At 31.0% G+C, this 25,902-nt stretch overlaps 1 protein-coding gene across 1 annotated transcript; it reads left to right on the top strand.

Moving 5' to 3' along the window:
- Positions 1-1,810: 1,810 nt before the first annotated feature.
- LOC127733498 (uncharacterized) lies at positions 1,811-16,505 on the top strand. The gene is made up of 16 exons (XM_052242851.1): positions 1,811-2,615; positions 3,497-3,959; positions 4,969-5,055; positions 5,718-5,752; positions 6,505-6,595; positions 6,966-7,046; positions 7,438-7,525; positions 8,283-8,317; positions 8,553-8,640; positions 9,028-9,371; positions 10,279-10,455; positions 11,261-11,362; positions 12,020-13,190; positions 14,508-14,729; positions 15,372-15,630; positions 16,502-16,505. Exons 1-16 carry the CDS (start codon positions 2,368-2,370, stop codon positions 16,503-16,505), a joined length of 3,495 nt encoding a protein of 1,164 aa, XP_052098811.1. The 5' UTR covers positions 1,811-2,367.
- The last annotated feature ends 9,397 nt before the right edge of the window (positions 16,506-25,902 follow it).

The raw sequence follows: 25,902 nt of genomic DNA, 5'->3' as shown, positions 1-25,902 counted from the left end.
GTGCACGAACTCAAACGAACGCCATATTTAGTTAGAGGGGCGATATTCCGACGCGTTTTTTTAATTCTTGGTCACTCATGTTTAGAAAGAAAGGGAAGAAATCCAAACAATTACCGACCAATCACAAACGTTGTTGCAAATTTGACCTTGTGACGTCATAGAATTTCCCATAATGCAATTATTGCATATAAATAAAAAAAACTACTATACCAATTAAATAAAAAAAATATTGCATTAAAATGACAAGTTATACCAATTGAATAAAAATATTGCATTTGAATGACAAATTATACCATTTAAATCAAATATTATACCATTTAAATAAAAAATATTGCATTTAAATGAAGAAATATACCATCTAAATAAAAAAAAATATTGCATTTAAATGAAGAAATATACCAATTAAATAAAAAATATTGCATTTAAATGAAAAATATCAAATTTTTGCAACCAATACCATGCCATAGTAAACAAAGAAACTTCTTCATCTAATACATCTCAATGTGTACATAGTCTTAAATCATTAGAGTCTTAAATCACTAGGAATGTTCCTGCATCTACTAGTTTCTATTAATAAACTGGGGTCTGACTTTTTTTTTTTTTTTTTTTTGGGTAGGTATGTATGTTTCAAAGGTACTAGTATTACTTTTTTTTTAAGTTGTAGTATACTGTTTTCTTGTAAATTTGATATTTTATCATAATATTTTTCATAAGAGTTTTCCAAATTTTGTTTGTATATTAGCCTATTATTTTTCTTTTTATTATATATATATGTAAATCATAATATTCATTCTCCAAATTTTCTTGAAATTTTCTGCATTTATAAAATATAAATGAGTACATGCATATACCTAAACTACTAGTATTTTAACTAAAAGCTAAAACGAAATGACTATGTGTGTGAACATTGGTAGTGATAGCTACTTTAAGTAAAATTACTTTCTTCTTTATTTTCATATGGTTATCCACGTAATATCAAATCTCCTTTCCGCTTAATTTTGCACATTTCTGAGTTAATATTGGCAGTAGCTTTCAGTCTACACTCTAATTGACGTGTTATGGCACAGCCCTCTTTTGATTAGAATTAGTATTCATTTTTGATAAGCTCCTCCTCTTGTTTCTAATTTAATGCAAAAGCGGTTGTTATCTTTTTGACCCTCCTGTCCTGGAGTATATACAATTGTATTTGCTTTAATAAAAGTTCAAATGCTGCAAACGCTACAATGTGTTGCATTTGCTATAATTTACTTTTGATCCATTAAATACGTTGAAGTATAGCAAATGCTACATTTTTTATAATTGTAGCATTTGCAGAAATAATTATCGCATTTGCTACAATAAATATAGCTTTTGCAGTAATGATTATTGCATTTGCTACAATTAATGTAGCATTTGTAATAAATTAGTGCTTTTGCATGATAAAATTACTTTTGACCCTAATCGTACACCATAATTAAGTGTACATGCTTGCTTGACCATCTTCAGTTGCTCGTCATCTGGTCGTACAAAGAAGTTACCATGACAGATTTTGGAGTGTTCTGAAATATGAATAGTCCTTGCGTGCTTTGAAACGTAATTCATGTCACCCTGGTCGACGTTCCGTTCTCTATTGCAGACTTTGCAAAAGGCATGTGATATCCCTTTCGTTGAATATACCAATTAGCCACGCGTTTTTTTTTTCTGGCTGCGTAAGAACCTTCTTGCAAATGAAAATTTGTCCACCATAAAATAATCATTGTTGCATATTGATTTTAAAAAAGAAAAAAAAATTGTACACACAGAGTCTTAGCTTCTCTTTCCCTACAGCAGAGGTCGGATGGGAAATATTCTGCATATGCCCAAATTAATATTTAAATTAGGGTAAGTTGCGACGGCGGTTTTCATTGGCTGCTAAAAGGATACATGGTGCTCTCAAACTCCCATCATCCAATGCTGCATCCTATAGCGTCCATCTTCCACATTTCTTACCACTGCGATAAAGAAAAAGCTATATTTTGTCGACATTTTGATAATATATCTGAATAGATATTGAGAGTCTGTGTATATATATATTTCCTCTTTTATACGGCATCGTATTTTTGAGACAAACTAGCAAGAAAACTACGACGATAGCGTATTTTTCTGTCTAAATCTTTTGGTACCAAAACCAAAATTATTTCTGAAAATAGATTTGTATATATTTGTAAATAATTGTTGTACATAAAACGAGACATAAAGTAGCCAGCTAAGTTTTTTATTGACACAGAATATAGTCCTTTTGACTGTTACGTCTTAGTGTTTTGTATTTGCCTGCAGTTGAAGGAATTTTGTACTATTTAAATTTTTTAACATATTTGATCGATATTGTTTCATACTTATATTATAGAAATGTTTAACACTAACCTTAATAAAGTTTTGAGAAGCGTTTTAATTGCAGGGGATTCCAACCTGAAGCAGCTTGTACCAATGTTTGAATACCCAGTTAGAACACTGTGCATACCTGGTGCCAAAGTACAGAATGACCGGAAAGAATTCTATTCCCAACTGATGAGTGCCATGAAGACAGAAAACCCGGACCAGATTGTTCTGCATCTAGGTTCGAATGATGTATTTGGTGATGTTGAATCAACTTTGAGGTAAGGAGGTTTAAAAAAAACAAATACAAAAATTTATACCGGTAGTCAACTTTCGATTTGTGCACTTCCCTTAAAATCCCCTTTAGTATGTAACAATACACCTAATCGCTATTTGTCCGCCATTACTGGACATCACAAAGGTTCCAGTGAAATTTTGACGCCACAATGGAAAAGTGATTGTTGTATGACATCAAAAGTTAAAGCGGCGCAGATTCTCAGGCCCACTGGCGCAGATTTCCAAATATCGATAAGGTGTATGGTTATGTTATTACGTCACAGTAAAAACGGATTGTTCAATGACATAATTTATGCCGATTGATCCCGAGTCAACCAGTGTTGCTCATTCATTAAAAAACAACTCGAGATTGGTGTATTGTAAACCTGTTTGCTGATACTATATAAAAATAAAAGAGATGAGGTATAATTTCCCATTAGATGACTATCCACCAAAGTTCAAATGTAGTGTATGTAAGCAATCATGAGGTTCGTAATAGGGGACCTTCATGATGAACAATGTTAAAAATTCTTGCCAAATGATGTTTTTGGTGCGTTACCATGATTACGATAAAATTTACATGTTTTGTGATAAAAAAAAATGAATGAATTTGGCCGAACACAATAAATTTCTTTCCCAAAATAACGGTAACCGATAATTATTTGAGATCTTTGACAAATCATGTAATTTGATTGGCTGATTATTATTGATTTCAAAGAAACATTTGTTATATATAATATAAAATTACCTAGTTTCTAATGGTAATGAATTTGGCAGGTATAGCTTTCCTTTTAATTATAAACAATAGGTTGAATAATCTTATTTACTATAATGAATATGATGAATATTATTTGCCTCATGTACAAGTTTCTTATTTTGTCTTTAGATCTTATAGATTCCTGATAGAGAATTTGCTGCTGAAATTTAAATCGTTGCAAATAGGTATTTGTGGCATACTTCCCCGTGCAGTAAACCACTATGAGAGTAGTTATTGGAACATGTCAGCATTGCCAAGACTGCAGAGAGATGTCTTTAAGTTGAACGCTGGTATACAGTCTTTAACTTGTGGTTACAGTAGATGTTTTTTTATTGATTATGCACAGCTCTTTAAACCTGCTGTTCATCTTGGAAGGGACGGACTTCATGTAAATAGAAATGGAGCTTTTATTTTGAAGATGACTATAGAGAACTATTTAGCAGAGAGACAAAAGTGTGTTACATCCGTGACTGCAACCTTATCTCACGTACAGGTACCTGATGTAGAATCTTTGTCACCCAAGATGACCTATGCAGAAGTGGTGAGACTACCAGTACCTTCTTCTGATACAGGAAAGAGACCTTTTGACACGGTATTTAATAGATTGTGTATAAGAATAGATAAAAGCATATTTGTATTTGTCTATCACTATCTTGCATGTCTGACAAATAACTTGTTAGAAATTAACATTTGATTTTCTATGATATTTTTTAAATGGTCTCCCTGGCATTTTAATTCAGGTTTTTAAATGCAGGCTCTGCCTTTGAAAAAAATAAAAGTACATTTGTTCATTGTACATGTTGATGTACTAGATAAGAAATGGAATTATAAACAAATCATAACATGATAATAACATAAGTATTACAAAATAATGGATTTACTTTGAATATTATCTTTTTGTGAAGTGTTTATTATAGTTAACACAATTGAAACGGTTTCCTTACTGTTTATGCAGGAACATATATATTGACGGGACTTGACACTACCTAATTGTAGCCAATTTTATCGTCGTGTCATAGGTAATAAAGATACGATACGGAAACAGACATGTTTCAAAAACGTACTCGCTATTATCCTAATAATTTCTGATAATATCAATAAAATGTCATTCAAACTAGTTTTACAGTTGTATCAAACTTGTATTCTGTCACTTCAAGTTTGTTATAATTGCATTCATTTTATCACAGAATGGTACAGAATGCAAACGGTATTAAAAAAATGGCGCCAATTCTATTCCCAAATTCAAAAACATTATAAAACACTTCACATCAAATAAATCACACTTATTTTGGTCATTTTATATGACAAAATATATCTACTTTATGATAAAACTTGTATTTATTTACGATTAGAATTATGTGATTACTTTATTGAGCAGTTCCGATAAATTTTCAGTCAGACGCCACCAAAATCCATAAATCTTGCGAAGTCTCGAGGAGTCCGAGATTTTATCAATTTTATACTGGAAAGCCTATCCGATTCATTTCCCGTTAGATATACTGTTCCCAGGTTTATGTAACTGCTGATTTTATATGATATGTACATGTATTAACATTTGTCTTTGATTGATGTTGAGAATTACATTTGAATGTTTATTACAGGATGCTGAACATCAGAATTCCTCAAGAACCCCTTCTAAGAGGAAGAGATTGTCTTCAGCTGGGGCAAGAAGATCAAATAATAAAAGAGTAAGTGAAAAATTAAAATTTGTACTATTTAAAATAGAAAATATCATTTTATAATACAAAACAAAGATAATATCATAAAATCATAGATTCTCTATAAGTTCATAAGCAGCTATGATATACCCTAATTTAAAGTTATAGGATAAATTGCTAATAGATAAAAAAAAAATATAGGGCTGCTAACATGCATTTTATTGACATTTCATGGGAAAATATACCTGTCATATTTTATATATATTTTGAATTAATAAAGATGGGGTGTTAACAAAGTTCGGTGCTATATTTTTTAAAAGACTTATAAATTTATAGTATATAAATAAGTTAAAAAAACATAACTGATTAAAGGTTTGTGTCCTTGTTTTTAAGATGTAAGCCATTTAAAATTTGGTGGGAATTTATTCTCTCTAGATTTTCCATACATTTAACATTAGCACCTTTTTCTTTTAAAAACTATGTAAAATAAAAATAAAAGGCTTTTTAAACTATATGTTATAAATTAGGAAAAGAATGGACGGAGTTAGCATTCTAACTTTTTGATGGAACTACATGTGAATAAAACCAGAGGATTACCAATATCTGTCAAAAACAAAGACTAGCAAACATCCTCAAATGATTTGAACAAAAATTATATAACTTTATTTGTTTTCATTACCTTCTTAATTTAGTCTCACAGAAAACCAAGAGGAACTTATAAAACAGGGTTTGTCATCGTTGCATTATTGTGTTACCTTTTAATGTGTTTTTGTTATTGTAATTACTTGAATGAAGAAGTTTTTTGATTTACAACTCCATTGATGTCTTACTAACATGAATGCATGATGTTGAACAAAACTTTGAAAGTTAATCGTTATAAGTTGAAGTATTCTAATTAATTTTAAATGACCACTAAATACCATGGCATGCCTATAAAAAGTTGATATTTTTTTTCTTTTTGTAATTACTTGAATGAAGTATTTTTTGTGGTTTAAAACTTCATTGATATCTTACTAGCATGAATGCATGATGTTGAAGAAAACTTTGGAAATTTATCGTTATAAGTTTAATTATTCTAATTTTATTTTAAATGCACACTAAATACCATGGCATGCTTTTTAAAAGTTGATATTCAAGTGTTTTAAATGCTTGCATGTTAAAAAAAATTGCAACAAAACTTCATGAGGCAACAACAATTTTAGTGTTTCTAATTTTAAATACTATCAAGGAGCTTTTACTTTAAAGGATAGGTTATCTAGAAGTCTGAAAACAAGTACACATATGATGTATATATAAATACTATAGCACATTTGAATTTATATTGTATTGCAGAAGATTCATTTGTACATGCTTAAAAAAAGGTTGAAAACAATGAAATATGAATAACAAAATCCTTTAATCCAAGATTGTACCACAACTTAAATCTCTTCATAGTTTTAAACTGTTATATTTTTCTAATTCTACTTCCACTTCTTATAGATACAGTTTAAAGAGGAATGAAATAGTCCTAGATGTTACTGAGGATCTGGCTGTTATCTTGTCATCCTCAGTCATTCATAGTTTCTATCAGGTATTGTTTTGTTTACTTAAAGACTTATGCTGATATTGAAATGCAGAAAATTAAAATATCATTTATCTTAACATTTAATTTTTTAATCCCTACAAATTATATAGAAAGATTAATGAGACTTAATTTTTGAATTCAAAGGCAAAAACATTTAAAGAATACAATAAGTCGCAAGTACAATGTTGCTTGAATACATTTGTTACTCTATCCTTAATACTTTCTTGTGCTTGATTTTGTTAAGTTACTATTTCTATAAAGCTTAAATTATTCAATTACCCTGTAATATCATAGGAAATGTACTGAATTATTGGACTTGAATATTCATTTTATTGCAAAAAGGAAGATATTTGAATAATTATTGCATTTATTTTAGACTGACACGAAAAAGCAATCTGTGGAATCCTTACAAGTGAAGCAATCAAAGAAAACAGCTGTGACTAAGAAAGAAAAAAAAGTAATCTTGTTACAGTTTCTATTCAGTTCAAATATTTACACCAAATAATAACATAAGTTAATTAGAATTTTTTTTAAATGATCTATGTAAACGTTTTGAATTCGGTGTATTTCTATCTTGCGTCTATATTAATTTTTTAATAGATTGAACAGAAAAGGCAGATACAATAGTTTTTGTACTGACATGATTATTTTCTGCTTTTAAATATTATTTTACTGTCAGTATTTTGTTTTTTTGTGGGTGTTTGATTTTTTTACCAGACATCCAGAGGAAGGTGGTATTTAATCTTGTTTACCTACAGATATTGAAATTTGCAAATCATACCAGATTGATAGATGTATGATATATCAAAAGTTGTTCATTTAAAGTTCAATATGCAATATTGTTTCAGAGCACTTATAATTGTCCTGTTTGTCCAGTAATATGCTCCAGAGAAGATTTTCTGATAGACCATGTTATTTGCTGTCATGCTAAAAAAGGTTTGGTATTAAAACTTCTTATAATTTAAGTATTGTGCTTTTCAGTTATGATATTTTTGGTATATAGAATGATTTTCGAAATCACACAATAGGCATTTTTACATTATAGTGGTCAATATTAGGATTAATATAGGATTGAATGAGACTTCTCAGGACCAGTATGAGCAGTATTAAAGTGCCTTCCCTGGGTATAATGTATTATAATAGGAACAGGAATGAGTATATATTAATTAAGCACATTTAAAAATGTATTTAGTCCTCACAGAAATCCGTTTGTATGTTTTCAAATATGCAGATTACTTCAGTCCGTTTATTTTACTATATTATAAATATTCACTTATCACACATACATATGATATAACAGGAACTATAAAAACAATTGTTACAAGGCAAGCAACACCTCACAGTTTTAGACAATGAACTGAACATACATGGACTAGATACCCTTACAGTTTGTTTTTATTACTGTTTTTTTATATTGAGATAAAAAAATAATTTACTAAACTGAAAATTCTTTATTTCAAGAATGAATATTATTTAATCTCAAAAATATGGATTAACTTTGGTGATCCAAAAGAGTAAACAATTTCTCATAGGCACTTTCTAAGTTATTTAAGATATTACTGGTATTAAATATATTTAAATTTCCTATGCTTGCACACCTCTAGAAAATGAATGATATGTACAGTCGAATAGGATTGCTGAATGCAAATAGATATGTATATGTTAAAACTTATGGTGTCTTTTTTTTTTCCAGGCAAAACTCACTTAGTCAAAGATCTTTCTCTTCAGGTTTGTAATGTTTGGAATTCATTATTTCTGGTGATAATCATTTGAAAATGTGGTGAATTAGTTTTTGTAATTATTTTGTGCGGTATAAAAGAAATGTTTGAATTATTGGTTGTTTCTATATACACAAGGAAAAAAGAGAAGAAATGCATGTACCAATCTGACAATTTATTACTTATAGATACCCTTTTACAAATTTATTTAGGTTTTTGAAAAAAATACTTTTTTATTTTGCTAGGTACCAATAACTGAGGAACCTGTAGAGGAGCTTAGGAGTTCCTATGACGAGAATGATAAACACATAGCATATGGTAGTGTATACATAGGTAAGAGTGTTTTAGGAATTTTAATGTATTGGATGACATAATCTTTTCCACTATATTTAATATTGCAATAGACTTATTACAAGTGAAATAGTATGGGCTTCACTCAAAAAGATGCGTCTTTTTTCCCTTGTGCATTTTGTGTATCTTACCTTTCAAATTAGGGTGCTATTTTATTTTTTCCTTGTCTACAGTTACATTTTAAAGCTAGATTGCAACATTTATGCTCTATTATTAATATATTATTTGTGTGCTATGTCCCTATTTAAGCTTAATTTTCGAAATCACACCACTTCCAGTCATATATTGATTATAAAATTCTGAAGCCAGCAAATCAGCTAGGTCTAGGTCAATTGAACAAACTTCTAAGCAAGTCCTTTATTGTTACAGAGGGTTATGAAGTGGATTGTATTATTCCATCACAAACAGAGTTTGCAGAGAGTGATGAAGTGGAGTGTAGTATTCCAACAACAATAGAGTTTGCAGAGAGTGATGAACTGGAGTGTAGTATTTCAACAATAGAATTTGCAGAGAATGATGAAGTGGAGTGTAGTATTCCAACAACAATAGATTTTGCAGAGAGTGAGGAAGTGGAGTCTAGTAGTCCCACAAGAATAGAGTTTGCACTAACAACAGTGAAGGTTTTGGCAAGCAGATGTTGGAAGAACTTCAAAAGGTTTATCCTGCATCTCTGTGGGGATGTTGAAGAAAATCCAGGACCTACAATGGTAGATGTAAAATATATTTATATTACATGATTTTTTAACCAATATGTCCACTTATGACAATTTAATTGAAAACCCTATTTGACTATAAAATGTACAGGATAATAACAATGAAGAATACAACAACTTCCTAAAAAAAATCAGACAGCGTATGCCCAATACATTTATGTTTTTTTATGATATAACAGATATATGAAATACATGTTGTATAGGTTCATATAATTTTTATGAAGTGATTTTCAGGTATATAAACTTCTATAACTATTTGTTTATTATATATGCTTTTTTTTTTTTTTTTTTTTTTTTTTTTTTAACGATAACAAATATTTTTATTCAATCATTTCCTGATATATAAATACCTAAGTAGCCCAGGTCGCATACTTAGGGGCCCCTGTATTTTAACAGCCTCACTTGACCAGGGAAAAAATCAAATGAATTTAAACTTACAATAGTTTTACATACATATATATTTAAATAACCAATACAATCGATTTTACCTGTTAAGCATCACTGTAATACATAATCACTATCGTATATCCGGTTCACTGACTAACATGTGTTTATTTAAACTTGAAAACTATATATTTGATTGAGAAAATTTGAATTGGAAATTATTGATGTGATTGAACAAAAATTGAAATTATTCTGTAATATATAAGTATGGATTATAAAAGGATAAAGCACATGTGGTAAGTACTAATGTATTAAGAAGCATGATATATGTGGTAATTTACTAATATACATAATATGCACAGACATAGATTCAAATATCGATTACAATACAAATATTTCTTTTTGTAAAAAAACTTATTGTTCACTACGTTCTTTCTAAAATACAATACGATTATTATATATGGAATCGAACACACCTTTAGTTTAGAGCAGTAGAACTATATATGCTTTTATTTTCTTTCAGCTGAAGTGCAAGTGGGAGCAGTGTACAGAGGACAAGTTCGCTGATATTCGTCTATTAGCCCAGCACGTGATTTCGCACATTCATCCTGGAATTCTTTGCCAATGGGAAGAATGTGTATATTGTTGTCCAAATGAACAATACAAACTGGAAATTCATGTGCTACAACATATATACTTGGTACAGATTTTAATTGAAATTATATATAAAAATAAAAAAGATGTGGTATGATTGCCAATGAGACAACTCTCCACCAGAGACCAAATGATGTGGAAGTTAACAACTATAGGTCACCATACGGCCTTCAACAATGATCAAAACCCATACCGCAGATGAAGCTATGAATGAAAGGCTTGAAGTGAAAAGTATATAACAATTCAACAAGAGAACTAACAGCCTTATATATGTACAAACAATAAATGAAAAACAAATATGATATACAGCAACAAACGACTAACACTGAATTGCAGGCTCCTGACTTGGGACATGCACAAAAACATACAGAATATGGCGACGTTAAACATGTTTGCTGGAGACAAACCCCACCCAACCCCCTCCACTTTAACCTGGTGGTATAACAGTACAACATCAGAACAAGATATAAGTAACAGTTGAAAAGGACTTAACTCATCTGATTGATACAAAGCGCCAAAAAACTGACAAAAACACAAAAGACACAAAGTATAGATTTGAGAGTACTCAGAGTTACTGAAAACTAGATCAAAGCCAAAAATAACTAATAAAAAACATGTATCTAAGACTATGTGCAATTACTAGTTTCACAAGTTATTTAGGGAAAAGAAAAATAGATTAAAGAACATCATAATTTCACCCAAAAGAAAAAAAAAAGTTATCTTTGTATTGCATGAGGCTAATTGTTATGTCTCAATCAATGGAGATCATATCATATATATTACCATGTAAATTGTACCAATTTTCTTTAAATAATGCGGAGACATTGATTTTAAAGCATTTTTATTTGTAGGAACAGTTTACTTTTCAGTCAATTGAAGAATGGGGAAGAGCACTTCCTTCAGGACAGTTTTCAGAGAATTGTACTGATCTCCACTTGTGTCCTCCTAATTTGGTGAGGTTATGTCCATTTCAGCCTAATATAAAAATAAAAAAAACCACTTTTGTACAATCATTCAACATTGCATATTCCATATCAATTTTTATTTATTAGTATTTGAAATATGTAGTATGATTGACAATGAAACAACTATCAAACAGAGTCGAAAGAATGTAGATTTTAGCGACTAAAAGTCACTACAATCTTCAACAATGAGCAATACCTATACCATATAGTTAGCTTTAAAAGGGCACAACATGAAAAATGTGAAATTAAAAAACAGTCTGATATATTTTTAAAAAAAATAACGAAAAACAGATATGTCTTGTTTACAGAATATAAAAATAAGAAGATGCAGTATGATTGCCAATAAGACAACTCTCCACAAGAGACAGATTGCCATAGAAAATTTAAAACTATAGGTCACCCTACAGCTTTCAGCAATTATGTTCATTATTTCAGCAAATATTATATTTAATTTATCATTGGTATGCCTAAATGTTCATTAATGACCTTCACAATAGAAAATAAATCTGCCATCAAGAACCTACATGTATTAATTCAATATCAGAAATTTGCATTATAAGATGTCTCAAATACTAAAAACAAATACGATATGTTATAATGCACACACATATATGTTATATATATTTATACTTATTTTTGTTGCAGAAAATTAAGTTAGGCCTCCCATTGTTAGATGAAGAATTTAGTATGCCATCTCAGTACCCGTATACTGTTAAAGATCATCAGCTTTATGTACTACAATTACAGACAGAGAATCCAGAAAATTATGAAAGATTAGTATCTGCCTTTCAACAAAAGGTTGAAACCATGAGTGATACTACAGCTAGTCAATCTGGAACTGAACCCTCAACTTCTACTAGTGGTAATACCACAGAGCTGACAATCCAGGGAATTGATCAATTGGCTGTCTTGAACTCTAACATGACACGCTCAAGTCAACAGGTTATTGTCACAAATCGTCCTGAGCTGACAGGTACCAATCAGAGTACAGTAAAATTTACACTCAGAGATGAAACAGAAATAGTAACAAGGAAGTATATCTCAAGCAATTCTAAGAAGAGAAAATACGTAGCCTCCAGCATTCAAAACCTTAATGATAGAAACATGACCGAAAATGATCTAATAACAAACTTAAATATGTGTAGACAGGCTATTTTGGTGGAACATAATATAATCAGCAAAATGCAAGATATGAAATTTCTTGATCCAAATAATTGTCTATTTTTATTTGAGGAAGCTGCTATTAATATGTCAACTTATCCAGACTGCTCTGAAGGAGTTTTCATTTTTTCAATCTTTGATATTGAGATTGAAAATCACAATGCACCTGTACATTATATACGATACATAGAATCAGGATATTACAAACATTTCATGGAGGAGACTTTTCTGGATGTAATATGTCAAACGTTAGGAATTCTGCAAGATAATGTATTCTTATGCAACATCCTAACTGGTGGAGATCAGCAGAAAATGCTCATCGAAAAGAAAAACAAGGACTCAAGAAAATCTAGAACACGCCCTGACAAAATTTATGCCAACAATTTAAAGAGCTTAAAATCTAGAAGACAACAATTGTGTGAAAAAGTTAAAGACTTTTGTGACATTGAACTAGCTGCTTGTTTTGTGCACACTGCTAGACATGGTTATAAAGTTAAGATAGATTCAGATGCCAGTGATGGTCTTTACTTTTCATCTAACAATGAACTATTCCACACAGAAATCATACAAAACAAGATACTTCATTACCCAGAAGTGAAAAATGCAGAAGTTAGTGACAAATGCTCAGATGACTTTATGAAACCTCTCCCTGCTAGTAATGTTAATAACCTATGTTACAAAAGTTGCATGATTAACTTTCTATCAAATGATCACAACAGATTCCTTGGAAAAGATAATTTGCGCTATCATTACAGATTTTCAACAAGTCCAAAGGCCACCTCTTTGAGAAATCGGGTATTGTACTTGTACAAAAATCATCAGCTGAATGAACTTCAAACCATTTACTCATCTTTCCAACAAGAAGACCAGAATCAAGAAAACATAAATAACCAAAATATGAATGATCCCACTGGAGAACCTCAAACAAAAAGAACAAGGACATTTATTCCACGGAAGAAAATTCTGACAAAAGAAATGGCTTTGCAGACTATTTCAGGACAAAATGTGGAAAATATGTTCAAAAAAGTAAATTTATATGATAACTACAAGAAAAATCTTTTACAGAATCGAAGTTTTATTATCCAGGTTTACGATGAAGAGAAAGTTATTGCAATTATGAATGATTATGATGATGAAAGTGGGGAATTTAGAAGCTCTGATTATGTAAAAACATCAAGGGATCTTTTCGAGAACGGTTATTTTTACACTTGCAACTGTCGTATCTATCGTACCTTGTTGGAATCCCTGGATAACAATATGGAACAGTTTGATGCTCTGGATGAAAATGGTATTAAATGCATGCATTGTCGTTTTTTGCATCAAGAGGTATCACCAAATTTGGAAAGGAATGAGCAAGCAACCGTAACAAACATTCAAGTAGTCATACAAGATGCTCTGTTATACAAGGATAGGAAAATTATTGAATTGCCAACTACAAGACCAGGAACCAAAAAATTTTCAATTTTGATAGATGATGACATTTCATTAGTTCATTTGACATTTAATTCACGTCTTCAGCGCTATATAGTTTCCTGCTTGAATGGATTATGTAAAAGTAAAAAAGGTTGCAAGAAAAATGTTGACTGTCTTAATACTGATCAAAATTTATGTGTTCATTTGTCTGAGCTGAAGAATGCTCCTCATTTTTGGACAGAATTTAGCAAACCTGAAGCTGCATTGAACACTGAAAATGATGAGAATATACAGCTTATTGACCAGGAAATTCAAGAAATTACTGGCAATGACATAGAAGAAGAAATTCCTACTATGAATTCCTGTGACTCTAATTTTGATGTGACTAGTGGACTTTGGTCATTTCCATGCATAAGTAGTCATAAACCACGAAAACAACAAGATCCCAATCTAGTTCAGAATATACAACATCGTTATATATTGGGCGCTCTTAACTTAAACAATGTTGAAAATGGATGCATTAAAGGTCCACATCTTATTCCAGATATTCCAACTTCAGTTTGTCCATGTGGCGCAGGATGGACAAGTAATCAGCAGCTAAATGGTGTAACTACATTTTCCAGAGTACTCACTATCTATACAAAAATAGCACCAGTACAGTGTCAGGTATATAGCAGAAGCTGTGCTAATGAAGAATCACCATGTAAAAAAGCCTGGGATGAAGGAGATAAAGAATGTTTACATGTAGTTACCCGAGATACTGCAGCTGGAGATGAAATTGGTTGGGCATTTGTAAACCAGGTTTTGTCCACTAAAATAACCTTTTCAGCATTCTGTGATTTAAAAACTAAAGACTACAAAGAATGCAATCCTAATTTCAGGTCATTTATGGATTCATCTGTATTCATAAAGTGGTGGTTTAGTTGGGCATCTAATATGAAGATTGACTTTAGGAAACCTTGTCCTATCTGCAAATTTAGACCTAAACAACTTGCTTGTGATGGAACGAAAGTTGGTATTGGATTCAGACATGCTTCTTTTGATGAAATAAGTAAACCAGATAATCCTGACAATATACTTCCTACATTACATCGTAGAATGGCAAGATGCTTCCTTTTCGACAGAGTTGGAGATAAAGAACAACTTAATACTGCCAGACACCATTTGAACTACTTAGCGAAGTTAAATCTTGATAAAGTTCCACCTCAGGAAATATTATCTGATGAAGAAACTCAGCAGAGAAACAACATACTACTAGAAATATTGGACAACTCAGTAAGGCCTTCTTTCGAACGCTTTCTTAATAACATGCCAGATGTGGAAAAGATATCTTATGCCTTCATATTGCATATGCTTTGCACTACTGCACCAGTTATCAGTTTAATTCCCTATTCGTACTTAAATAATCTAACTGAGTTATTAGACCACATTAGTGGCCTTAATATAAATGCTGCTGGAAATGGCTTTTACAACAGAAAAATGTATGAAATGAGAGAGTATGCTCCAGAATTAAGAGATTTGATTGCTTCATCCATGCTTAGTCATGCCAATCCTCAAGGAAATAATTTTGTTCCCGATGATGTCATTACATTTATTCGATATTTGATCAAATGTGTTGCAGATATGGAGATCACTCAACCAGATCCTGCAAATCCACAACCAGGAACATATAACCCAGCTAAGTATGGAAGAGCTTACTACTTTTCAGAAACTGGTGAAAAATTGCGCCCCGTTAGAAAATTTACCATTGACGGTGAGAAGAGAAAAAACCCAGCATATGATGACCCACCTCTTCCCCATGACAACTGTGAGAAATATTTTTCCAAAACCCAAATTTCAGCAAGAGGTACATCAACATTGTTTTTATGGTTTTGTCCAAGTCATGGTCACTGTTATGGTTTTCATATGACCAATGCAGAAGGCAGAAAAGATCCATCAGCCTCCCTTTACTCACATCTGGAGCATCCACCCACGGATATCTTCTATGATTTTGCTTGTAATCTACAGGAGTATTGCCTGAACAGAGAAAGTGGCTATTACCGATGTGTTCGTTTCTTCCATGATATTTTCCATGGGTATTCTCATAAATGCTCATGTGCCTATAGATCTTCAAGACTCCAAGGATTTGACACAATAAACTCTGAAATATGTGAACAATTCAACAGCTTTATCCAGTGTATTAAGTCCTCAGCACGCCAAATGACCCAGGAACATTTTTGTTTTTATCTGCAGTTTTTTTTACATGAATGGAATGAGAGAAAAAGGGAAAAATATCAGAAACGAATTGCAGTGGCAGTTGCTGGAGGTCCATAACTACCAACAATACCCATAATTATTCTTCAAAATGTAATACCAAATAATTTTTCTTGCACATGGATATTTTACTTAAATGCAATATAATTCTCGTCATTTACCAATATCATGAATATACATGTAGCATATATATTTATATATATATATAGATATCTCAAAAAAAAATTCTGAATGATGTAAAAATTTATATCAATTGCCTTTTGCCTCTTATAATGGTATAATTAATGTGTTTTTTAACAGGTAAACCTTGTCACAAACAATACCCCATTGAGCAGATTTTTCATAATTCAGTTGTAATTAGTTGAATGTCCATTAGTGTTTTAATTGTTCATTAAGTACATTTTTTTAGTAAATACAGCACATGATTACAAAATTTTGGTCAGCATTTAATTTTTGTTTGTTTGTTAAATGTCCTTTAGTATCATAGTATCATATATTTTTGGGGTTGAATGTCCATTTGTATCATAATGTTATATATTGTATTGGTAAAATTTTCCTTTGTTTGTTAAATGTCCCTTAGTATCATAATGTCATATATTTTTGTTGTTCTTTAAGTACATTCTTTGGTAAATGCAATGGTAATATAGTGTTAAATATTTTTTGGTTAAATGTCCCTTTGTTTGTTAAATATCCCTTAGTATCATAATGTAATATATTTTTGTAATTCACTTAGTAAGTTAGTGGTTGTTTTTGGTCAGCATTTGAAAGATTTGGTTTTTTTTTATTTAAATGTCCCTCAGTATTAAAATGTTATACATTTTATTGGTTAAATTTCTCTTTGTTTGTTAAAAGTCCCTTAAAATCATAGTGTCATATATTTTTTTGTTAAATCTCCCTTAGTATTATAAAGTAATATATTTTTTGGTTAAATTTCTCTTTGTTTGTTAAAAGTCCCTTAATATCATAGTGTCATATATTTTATGGGTAAATCTCCCTTAGTATTATAAAGTAATATATTTTTTGGTTAAATCTCTCTTTGTTTGTTAAAAGTCCCTTAATATCATAGTGTCATATTTTTTTTGGTTAAATGTCCCTTAGTATTATAAAGTAATATATTTTTTGGTTAAATCTCTCTTTGTTTGTTAAATCTCCCTTAATATCATAGTATCATATATTTTTTGGTTAAATGTCCCTTAGTATTATAAAGTAATATATTTTTTGGTTAAATCTCTCTTTGTTTGTTAAATCTCCCTTAATATCATAGTATCATATATTTTTTGGTTAAATCTCCCTTAGTATCATAAAGAAATATATTTTTTGGTTAAATCTCTCTTTGTTTGTTAAATCTACCTTAATATCATAGTATCATATATTTTTTGGTTAATCTCCCTTAGTATTTAATATATATATATATATTGGTTAAATCTCCCTTAGTATTATAAAGTAATATATTTTTTGGTTAAATCTCCCTTAGTATTATAAAGTAATATATTTTTTGGTTAAATCTCCCTTAGTATTATAAAGTAATATATTTTTTGGTTAAATCTCCCTTAGTATTATAAAGTAATATATTTTTTGGTTAAATCTCCCTTAGTATTATAAAGTTATATATTTTTTGGTTAAATCTCCCTTAGTATTATAAAGTAAGATATTTTTTGGTTAAATCTCTCTTTGTTTGTTAAAACTCCATTAATATCATAGTGTCTTTTTTTGGTTAAATCTCCCTTAGTATTATAAAGTAATATATTTTTTGGTTAAATCTCCCTTAGTATTATAAAGTAATATATTTTTTGGTTAAATCTCCCTTAGTATTATAAAGTAATATATTTTTTGGTTAAATCTCCCTTAGTATTATAAAGTAATATATTTTTTTGTTAAATCTCTCTTTGTTTGTTAAAAGTCCCTTAATATCATCAGGCCATAATCTTGCCGGCGAAATGACGATTTAAGTCGCCAAAGAATTTTGAAAATCGCTAAATCTCGCCAGCCGACTGACTTCATAGCGAAGTCAAATCACTATCAAAATCGGTAAAAGGGAGACAACTTGTGATTGACAAGTCTCACAGGTAAAAAAAATGGCGGCTGACAAGGAAAATCCGAGATTTTCAAAACGACCCAGGACTTATACTGTCAACGATCAAATTAAATAAATACAACGGCGACTTTGAACATCCTCGGATATAACTTTCAAAACTGTTCAAACGGAAAACTGACCGTATGTTTAAGTTATCATTTTACGATGATTTTCATCTGGGGATGTTGCGTAATCACTCAGCTGATTTGTTTTATTTTTATTACTTACACGAGTCGATCAATTTTCTATTCGGTGGGTTAAAGGTGGGAATTAACGGTAGATTTATTATATTCATTGAATAATAATTGAAATATAAAAGGTAGAAAGACAGCTGATGGATAATGTGATTGCAAACGTACGACACTCGACCAGATTGTGATCAGCAGTGGATTTTTTCTCATGACCACTTCGTTGATTTGGATGATATTTTTAAAAAATTATAGAAATTAGCTCTTTATCGGATAACTAATATGCGATTGAAAGATATTTTCATTCATAGACTTACAATCTTTAACGATAATTTCAATTTACAACTAACACAATGTCCTGGACATTCAATAATGATTTACAAAATAATGACAAGTGGTGATATAAATTAAATTCCCAGTCATGTGAAGTTCATCAGGTAAACTGGGAGTCATATTTTTCTGGAGTTTTAAAAATAAATTGAGGCAGATGCACATGAATTTAATGCATCAAAATCATGATAATATTACTAGGCTACTCCCTCATATCCCAATCAACAAATTTTATTTAGAACAGTTCAACACAATGGTATCAATAAATAAATAACAACTATAAATTGTCTAAACCTTTTTATTAAGAACTTTCTATATATACATGGTGTACAATAACATATGAAAAAACTGCAAGTATATCTTTTGTTGAAGTTAAAACAATTTCCCTAGTGATAATCATGAAAACACGATGCAACCGAAACGGTAATGGAATCTCACTTCTCCCTTCTCTCTCATGGAAGGAGAAGTCACTTCTCCCTCTTCGAAATCCTAGATTAGGCCCTGTATCATAGTGTCTTTTTTTGGTTAAATCTCCCTTAGTATAAAGTAATATATTTTTTGGTTAAATCTCCCTTAGTATTATAAAGTAATATATTTTTTGGTTAAATCTCCCTTTGTTTGTAAAAAGTCAATAATATCATAGTGTTTTTTTTTTGGGTTAAATGTCCCTTAGTATCATAAAGTAATACATTTTTTGGTTAAATCATTCTTAGTTTGTTAAATCTCCCTTAATATCATAGTATCATATATTTTTTGGTTAAATCTCCCTTAGTATTATGAAGTAATATATTTTTTGGTTAAATCTCTCTTTGTTGGTTAAACATCCCTTATGATCATAGTGCCATATATTTTTTGGTTAAACTCCCTTAGTATTATTTTTTTGGTTAAATCTCCCTTAGTATTATAAAGTAATATATTTTTGGGTTAAATCTCCCTTAATATCATAGTATCATATATATGTTTTGGTTAAATCTCCCTTAGTATTATAAAGTAATATATCTTTGGGTTAAATCCTTCTTTGTTTGTTAAAAGTCCCTTAATATCATATATTTTTTGGTTTAATGTCCCTTAGTATTATGCTTCTACATGTATATATTTCATCGGTTAAATGACTCTTTGTTTGTCAAATGTCCCTTAGTATCATAATGATGTATATTTTTGTTTTTGGATTTCATTTAAGTACATTTTTTTAATACAGTTGTAAATTTTGGTCAGCATTCAATGATTTTTGTTGTTGTTAAATGCCCCTTAGTATCATAATGTTATTTATTTTTGGTTAAATGTCCGTAAGTATCAGAATGTACTATATTTTTGTTGTTTATTAAGTACAAATTTTTGTTGTTGATTTTATTGAGTATATTTTGTCGTTAGTACAGTTGTAATTTTTTGTTAGCCTGTCAATGATTTTGTCAATTAAATGTCCCTTAGTATCAAAATGTAATATATTTTTGTTGTTGATTTCATTGAGTACATTTTATATAAGTATATAGCATGTATTTACAGTATACAGAAGAGAACCAAGGGGGGAGGGGTTTACAGTACTAGAGTATCTGCAAGTTAATTCCTGCTGGATAGCAAGGTGTGTCTTTGACACACCAGCAGTTTTCACTGCTCAGATCCTTAAACTGCAGGTAGACGGTACAGTATTGTGTTTTTTTTCATGTGTTTTTTTTCATGTGTTTTTTTTTTTTTTTATGCCCCCGCCGTACCGGAGGGGGCATTAAGTTTTACCCTTGTCCGTCTGTACGTACGTACGTACGTCCCGAAATTGGTTTCCGTTCTCTAACTTGAGTTTGCCTCAACCAAATGTAATGAAACTTATACACAATGCTTATTACCACAAAACACAGATCAAGTTTGAATTTTGGTGGCGTCACTTAAACCGATCTAGAGTTATGCCCCTTTATAAAAGGAAATATTGCATAATTTTTAGTTTCCGTTCTCTAACTTAAGTTTGCCTCAACCAAATGTTATGAAACTTATACACAATGCTTATTACCACAAAACACAGATCAAGTTTGAATTTTGGTGGTGTCACTTTAACCGATCTAGAGTTATGCCCCTTTATAAAAGGAAAAATTGCAAAATTTTTATTTTCTTCTAAATATCAAGTTTATATAATATATTTTTAAAATTGGAGTTATCTTCCTTTGACCATGATTATAGTTGAATCAACTACAATCAATGCTTTATACAATGCAATGTTTAATTTTGACTACCACTGATAAAACACAGATCAAGTTGAATTTGGGTAGTGTCACTTTAACCATTATTGAGTTATGCCCCTTTATAAATAGAAAGATTGCAAAATTTTTTAGTTTCCATTCTGTAACTGAAGTTTTCCCCAGCCAAAGATTGTGAAACCTATACACAATATTCATTCCAACAAAACTCAGTAAAGATCAAGTACATTTTTTTTGTTTCAGTTCTCTAACTTGAGTTTGCCTCAACCAAATGTTATGAAACTTATACACAATGCTAATTACTACATAATACAGATTAAGTACGAAATTAGGTGGCAACACTTTTACCATTCTAGAGTTATGTCCCATTATAAACATAAAAATTGCTGAATTTTTTAGTTTGTCTCATCCAAATGTTGTAAAACTTATACACAACCGTTCTAGAGTTATGCATCATTACAAATAGAAAAATTGCTGAATTTTTAGTTTCTGTTCTCTACTTAAGTTAGCCTCAACCAAATGTTATGAGACTTACACACAATGCTTATTACCACAAAACTCAGATCAAGTTCAAATTTGGGTAGTGTCACTTTTACCGTTCTTCAGTTATGTCCCTTTATAACTATATGATATGCAAGCGGGGGCATCATCTGTGTCCACATGTGGACACTATCCACATTTATTTTTTTTTTTTTTTCATGCTGTTTGTATGTACTATAATTGATGAAATCTTTGTTACATCTTTTTTTTTTGTTTAGCTTATTTTTTAAATACTGTGAAAGTGCTATAATAAATCAGTTTGTCTCTAATAAAATTTTATTCACATTTGGATATAATGTATTACCTGATGTTCAACATAAAAATCACTTCTTCAGATACTGCATCCTCAATTTCAAATTAAAATAAAACAAGCCTGACAATTGCTTACACTTTAATTATTGCTAAAATAAAACACTTCTACAGTATTTAAAAGGGGTTTTGATTTTTTAAAGTTTATGTACCACTTATATTTTTTATTGAAATACATGTTACAATTTACAGGTTATTGAATAAATAACTAAAACCCCTTAGAATATTATGAGTGGCTGCTGTTATATTTGATCAGTATACACCATATGTTTTTATGGGTTTTGGTAGAATCTACAAGCTGCATCTAATTTTAAGATGGTTCAACTGTCCAAGTAAGTATAGAGAAAGGTATTCTAACCAATACATTGGTTGATGTTACATGTATGACAATTCTTAACGCTGGTCGTGATAAACCAGTATGAAATATGAAATATTCAAATACATTCTTGAATATTTCCAGAAATAATGAGGGAAAATATTAGTTGTTTTTAAACAGAACCCTTACATGTACTGTTACTGGAGTAGGGTCATAATGTTTCAATTCAAAGTCTATCTAAAGTGGATTGTCAGTAAACCTGCTACACAAACAAGCTTCATCTTTTCAAATCAAATGCAATAACAGTATATATATATATATATATATCAGTCTAGGTGGCAGAGTGGTCTAGAGTGATGGACACACCTAGATACAGTCTGTAAGTATTGTCTGTGGTACTTAGATACAGTCTGTAAGTATTGTCTGGTTCTTACGTACAGTCTGTATAGGGTACGTAGGTCTATACATAATGGTTATTAAATATAGTTTATATGCATTGTCTGTGGTTCTTATATGCAGTCTGTAAGTATTGACATTTGTTCTAAGATACGGTCTGTATATATATATTGCCTTTGGATTTAAGATACAGTCGTGTATATACTTGTCTGTGGTCCTTCACTTCAATTGGACAGACGGCCGAGTCTTGCGGTTATTTGGCCAACCTATTGTATTCATTGCCCAACGGTAAGTTTGTTCCCGTCCTGATCATGAATGAAATATTTGCCACTGGATGTAAATACTCTGTTGGACGGACGGAGTCTAGCAGTTAAATAACCTAACTATTGTATTCATTGATAATATGATCTTGTCCTGAACATGAATGAAATATTTGTCACTGGACGTAAAACAAACATCAATCAATCAATCTAGCGGTTTCTAGACCGGTGACAACACAGGTAAAACGACTAACTAAAAGACAACTTTAATTAAAATGCCAAATTAAATTACTTTTTATACAGAGTTATTTGATAAGTATATGCTCTATATAACGTTCATACACCAATGAAACATAGTGGAAATAGACCCTATACAACGTTCATACACCTATGAGACATAGTTATTTGATGGGTATATACCCTATATAACGTTCATACACTAGTGAGACAGAGTCATTCGATGGTTATAAACCCTATATAACGTTCATACACTAGTGAGACAGAGTTATTCGATGGTTATAAACCCTATATAACGTTCATACACCAATGAGACAGAGTTATTCGATGGGTATATACCCTATATAACGTTCATACACTAGTGAGAAGAGTTATTCGATGGGTATAAACCCTATATAACGTTCATACACCAATGAGACAGAGTTATTCGATGGGTATATACCCTATATAACGTTCATACACTAGTGAGAAGAGTTATTCGATGGTTATAAACCCTATATAACGTTCATACACCAATGAGACAGAGTTATTTGATGGGTATATACCCTATATAACGTTCATACACTAGTGAGACAGAGTTATTCGATGGTTATAAACCCTATATAACGTTCATACACTAGTGAGACAGAGTTATTCGATGGTTATAAACCCTATATAACGTTCATACACCAATGAGACAGAGTTATTCGATGGGTATAAACCCTATATAACATTTATACACCAATGAGACAGAGTCATTCAATGGGTATAAACCATATATAACATTCATACACCAATGAGACAGAGTTATTCGATTGGTATAAACCCTATATAACATTTATACACCAATGAGACAGAGTCATTCAATGGGTATAAACCATATATAACATTCATACACCAATGAGACAGAGTTATTCGATGGGTATATACCCTATATAACGTTCATACACTAGTGAGACAGAGTTATTCGATGGGTATATACCCTATATAACGTTCATACACTAGTGAGACAGAGTTATTCGATGGTTATAAACCCTATATAACGTTCATACACTAGTGAGACAGAGTTATTCAATGGGTATAAACCCTATATAACATTCATACACCAATGAGACAGAGTTATTCGATGGGTATATACCCTATATAACGTTTATACACCAATGAGACAGAGTTATTCGATGGGTATATACCCTATATAACGTTCATACACTAGTGAGACGGAGTTATTCGATGGGTATATACCCTATATAACGTTCATACACCAATGAGACAGAGTTATTCGATGGGTATATACCCTATATAACGTTCATACACTAGTGAGACAGAGTTATTCGATGGGTATAAACCCTATATAACATTCATACACCAATGAGACAGAGTTATTCGATGGGTATATACCCTATATAACGTTTATACACCAATGAGACAGAGTTATTCGATGGGTATATACCCTATATAACGTTCATACACTAGTGAGACGGAGTTATTCGATGGGTATATACCCTATATAACGTTCATACACCAATGAGACAGAGTTATTCGATGGGTATATACCCTATATAACGTTCATACACTAGTGAGACGGAGTTATTCGATGGGTATATACCCTATATAACGTTCATACACCAATAAGACAGAGTTATTCGATGGGTATATACCATATATAACGTTCATACACCAATGAGACAGAGTTATTCGATGGGTATATACCCTATATAACGTTTATACACCAATGAGACAGAGTTATTCGATGGGTATATACCCTATATAACGTTCATACACTAGTGAGACGGAGTTATTCGATGGGTATATACCCTATATAACGTTCATACACCAATAAGACAGAGTTATTCGATGGGTATAAACCCTATATAACGTTCATACACCAATGAGACAGAGTTATTCGATGGGTATAAACCCTATATAACATTCATACACTAGTGAGACAGAGTTATTCAATTGGTATAAACCCTATATAACGTTCATACACCAATGAGACAGAGTTATTCGATGTGTATAAACCCTATATAACGTTCATACACTAGTGAGACTGAGTTATTCGATGGTTATAAACCCTATATAACGTTCATACACTAGTGAGACAGAGTTATTCAATGGGTATAAACCCTATATAACATTCATACACCAATGAGACAGAGTTATTCGATGGTTATAAACCCTATATAACGTTCATACACTAGTGAGACAGAGTTATTCGATGGTTATAAACCCTATATAACGTTCATACACCAATGAGACAGAGTTATTCGATGGATATATACCCTATATAACGTTCATACACCAATGAGACAGAGTTATTCGATTGGTATATACCCTATATAACGTTCATACACCAATGAGACAGAGTTATTCGATGGGTATATACCCTATATAACGTTCATACACCAATGAGACAGAGTTATTCGATGGGTATAAACCCTATATAACATTCATACACCAATGAGACAGAGTCAATGGGTATAAACCATATATAACATTCATACACCAATGAGACACGAGTTATTCGATGGGTATATACCCTATATAACGTTCATACACTAGTGAGACAGAGTTATTCGATGGTTATAAACCCTATATAACGTTCATACAACAATGAGACAGAGTTATTCGATGGTTATAAACCCTATATAACGTTCATACACTAGTGAGACAGAGTTATTCGATGGGTATAAACCCTATATAACGTTCATACACCAATGAGACAAAGTTATTCGATGGGTATAAACCCTATATAACGTTCATACACTAGTGAGACAGAGTTATTCAATGGGTATAAACCCTATATAACATTCATACACCAATGAGACAGAGTTATTCGATGGTTATAAACCCTATATAACGTTCATACACCAATGAAACAGAGTTATT

This window comes from Mytilus californianus, unplaced genomic scaffold (genome assembly GCF_021869535.1).
Source record: "Mytilus californianus isolate M0D057914Y unplaced genomic scaffold, xbMytCali1.0.p SCAF_3, whole genome shotgun sequence".
NCBI lineage: Eukaryota > Metazoa > Mollusca > Bivalvia > Mytilida > Mytilidae > Mytilus > Mytilus californianus.
This window is presented reverse-complemented; position numbering and strand designations above follow the sequence as displayed.

Excerpts from the sequence above, each read along its gene's own strand:
- LOC127733498 (XM_052242851.1), top strand. The coding sequence starts at position 2,368 with ATGTTTAACACTAACCTTAATAAAGTTTTGAGAAGCGTTTTAATTGCA. Across the intron at positions 13,191-14,507 it reads TATGAAACCTCTCCCTGCTA|TTTGTCCATGTGGCGCAGGA; the intron begins GTAATGTTAATA and ends TTCCAACTTCAG. Across the intron at positions 14,730-15,371 it reads TGCAGCTGGAGATGAAATTG|ACCACATTAGTGGCCTTAAT; the intron begins GTTGGGCATTTG and ends CTGAGTTATTAG.